This window comes from Kryptolebias marmoratus, linkage group LG15 (assembly GCF_001649575.2).
Source record: "Kryptolebias marmoratus isolate JLee-2015 linkage group LG15, ASM164957v2, whole genome shotgun sequence".
NCBI classification, from domain to species: Eukaryota; Metazoa; Chordata; class Actinopteri; order Cyprinodontiformes; family Rivulidae; genus Kryptolebias; species Kryptolebias marmoratus.
Genome location: NC_051444.1, coordinates 14,888,191 through 14,891,197, shown reverse-complemented (window position 1 = coordinate 14,891,197; position 3,007 = coordinate 14,888,191). Strand labels below are relative to the sequence as shown.

The 3,007-nt window shown below is 46.9% G+C and overlaps 1 protein-coding gene across 1 annotated transcript in view; it reads right to left on the bottom strand.

The window, feature by feature from the left end:
• The window catches only part of hcn4 (hyperpolarization activated cyclic nucleotide-gated potassium channel 4), a 67,707-nt gene extending 64,726 nt beyond the window's left edge, over positions 1 to 2,981 (bottom strand). The window contains exon 1 of the mRNA XM_017423595.3: positions 2,019 to 2,981. Coding sequence (XP_017279084.1) covers positions 2,019 to 2,695 — 677 coding nt within the window. The 5' untranslated portion in view covers positions 2,696 to 2,981. The remainder of the gene's footprint in view (positions 1 to 2,018) is intronic.
• Between the last annotated feature and the right edge of the window lie 26 nt (positions 2,982 to 3,007).

The window sequence follows — 3,007 nt, the reverse complement described above, 5'->3', positions numbered from 1 at the left end:
CCCCCCCCCCCCCCTTTTTTTTTGAGATATTGCTCGAGGACACTTCAAATCTAATACCAGGCGCCAAATCTCTGACCTTTCGGTATCAGGACAGTCCTCCCCGAGCCCCAAATCACGCTTCCTCGTGACATTTAACACAGTGAGTAAGAGAACAGATGGGGTCAGAGGAGACACAACCAGCTGGGAGGAGTCGAACAAAAAAAAACAAATTTATCATGTTTACATAGATCTTCTTTACAGTGACTCAACCTGTGAGAGAATTTGGAAATGGCACTGAGGAGACGGTATACATACTGTATGACTCATAGTAAACGAATGAGATGCTGTATAAAAATTACATAAAGAAGAGTTTAAACTGTTTTACTTGGAACTGATTTAAATGTAAACTTGAGCTAAAATGTGCTTCTTTTTGTTGTGGATATGTATCCTGACTCTTCACTTTATATGTCAGCATCTTACTCTCTCTCTCTCTCACACACACACACTGTTAAAAAAAAAAAGTCCTGCATCAGCATCTCAGCTGCAGATAGCTAAATTTAATATTTAACACACAATTTAGCAGAAAAAAAAATAATCCAGTGATGTTAGATAAATGTGTCTGATTTCTATTCCTAGAAGAGTCTTATCTTGCCTTCCCCACTAACACCTCAGGCCTGGGAGCAACTTGTGCTAAAAACTCACACTCCCTTTGAAGGCAGGCATCTCATTTCCAAGGTAGAAAAACACGCCGATACCACAACACCATCATAACCAATTAAATACCCGAGATATGTATCTTTCAGCTTAACGGGAAAAGGACAAAATGTGGCATCATGCATATGAATTCCATGATGTCTGCATGATTTAATGGCGTGTAGTAAACATATTGGTGATTTAAATGCCAACGGTGACGCAGTCTGTAATGCAGTCGTTTTTCTTGAATTATTAAGCTAGAAGTTTCAATTAAAACAGCAAAGGTTCATTACCTTAGAAAAACCAAGCTTTGATCCTCACAGAGTAGATTTTTTTTTCTTCCTTAAAATGTCCCAAACTGAACAGGCTGAGGGAAGCAGATCGTGTCAGTGCTTTGCAGACAAAAGGAGATCATTTTAAGCTGCCTATCAAATAATATTAAGAACATATTGTACAAACTGTAAAGTGATTTCCGCCTGTGCAGTTCGATGACATTCAACGGGAAACCAACGAGGTGACGATAAATGCCAGTTTTGCTCGTCTCCATATGGTGATGAATTTGAACCATAAGGCCAATAACAAAGTCAAGGACACTCACCAACAGAGACAAACCTGCAGAGCTTCCCTCTGACTTCATCTACTCAAATGTGCTGCTCGGTTTGTCGCTACAATGAACAGCTGCCCTTCGAAATGCAGCCATCACTGTATCCTAATTGATGTTTCACTTGATTTTAATTGAGTTAAGATATTGCAATCATGTTGCGTTTTGAAACATACAGCATAGGAAGAGAGAGTAGAGAGAGAAACGTGATATTAAAGTCTGCAAAACCTCATGTCAAGGCCTCATCGCTTATCACTCTCTGCTGATTGTGTCCAATGAGCAGAAATTTCTCAAAAACAAAAAGAAAAACTAAAAGATTCAATATTCTAGTGATTCGTTCTCAGCATCTGCTTAATTTTAACCCAGTGTAATTTGCAGGTTTTATAATAACAACACAGCCTTATTAGTATGTGCAGGCACTAATTGTTTAAGTGTGTCACTGCAATGATGAAAAAAATACATTGTTGATATCAAAAAGAATTTCTGAATTGTAACAATTAATTTGAAGAGATGACCTCTGATTTGTTGTGCAAAAAAAAAAAAAAAAAAACTTCATTTAATTTAAAAGATGCCCTGTTTTAGGTGAGACGGCAGAGGCTGGGTTTTTAAGAATGAATGGGCTTCTCCTGCTCATGAATAGCAGCAGACAGCGAGGCAAACAGGCCTGCGCAAGAGGCATCGACTTGATGCTTCATTCCAAACCTCTACAGGGGTGGGGGGAGCAAACAAGAGAGTCTGGGTTTACCTGAAATCGCTGTAGGGGTGAATGATCCAATATCCAGCGGATTTGACTCGCTCTTGCTCCCGCTCCACTGCCTTCTCGCTCCCAAACATCCTGAGGGAGAACTTGTTGACCCCCGGCTGGAGCATGGCTCCCAGCTGTCTGTGGATGAACCCAGCCTGGTACAGCCGCTCGTCGTCCGGCAGAATTTGGTCGACGCCGTCCAACTTTACAAAGCCCGGCTGCTGGTCCGGAGGCTCGCCCGCGCACGCGCCGCCGCTGGCGCCCCGCGCGCCCTGGTCCGGCCGCTCCTCGCCGAGAGCTCCGGGGGGGCTCTCCTCGCCGGGGGTGACGTCCCCCTCGGTGATGAGGCGTCTCGCCTCGGCCGAGTCCGAGTCGTGCACGTGCCGGCTCGTGATGGACGAGAGGCTGCCTCGGAACCTCCGGCAGTCTCCGTTCGAGCTCGCCTTCGCGGGTCTCCCCATGTCCGTCTCCATGATCACGGACTCGCCACTTTTGGGCTCGCTGACGCCTCTGCAGCTCGCCCCGGAGGTCGGCGACGGCAGAGGCTTCATCCGGATGCTCTTCCTACGGGTGTCCTTGTCCGCGTCTTCGCCCTCGCCCATTATGGATGCTTTCTGTCCAATGTGCTGTGGCAAACTGTAGAGCCTTTTACGCATGGAGGATTGCAGCCTGTCCATTATGACATTGAGACGCAGGGGAGGAAAACCAAATCAATCCGGCGTGCGTTGGAAACGAGCATTGTCGCCGCCGTCCCCGCGCCCCGCATCTGTTTGTGAGAGCGATCAGTCTGGAGCTAATTTGAGTCCCTGAAACGCTGCCACACACGCCACGAAACGCCGCGACTCCACCGAGACAGACGTGAGACGCTCATTGTGACAAGCAGACTACCTGACGGCACGCGCACGTCCTCACGGACAGCCCGGGCGCTCCGCTTGGCCACTGCGTCCTCGATGAGCATGTTTGTGCCGCTCCGACATCGCGTGCGCAAA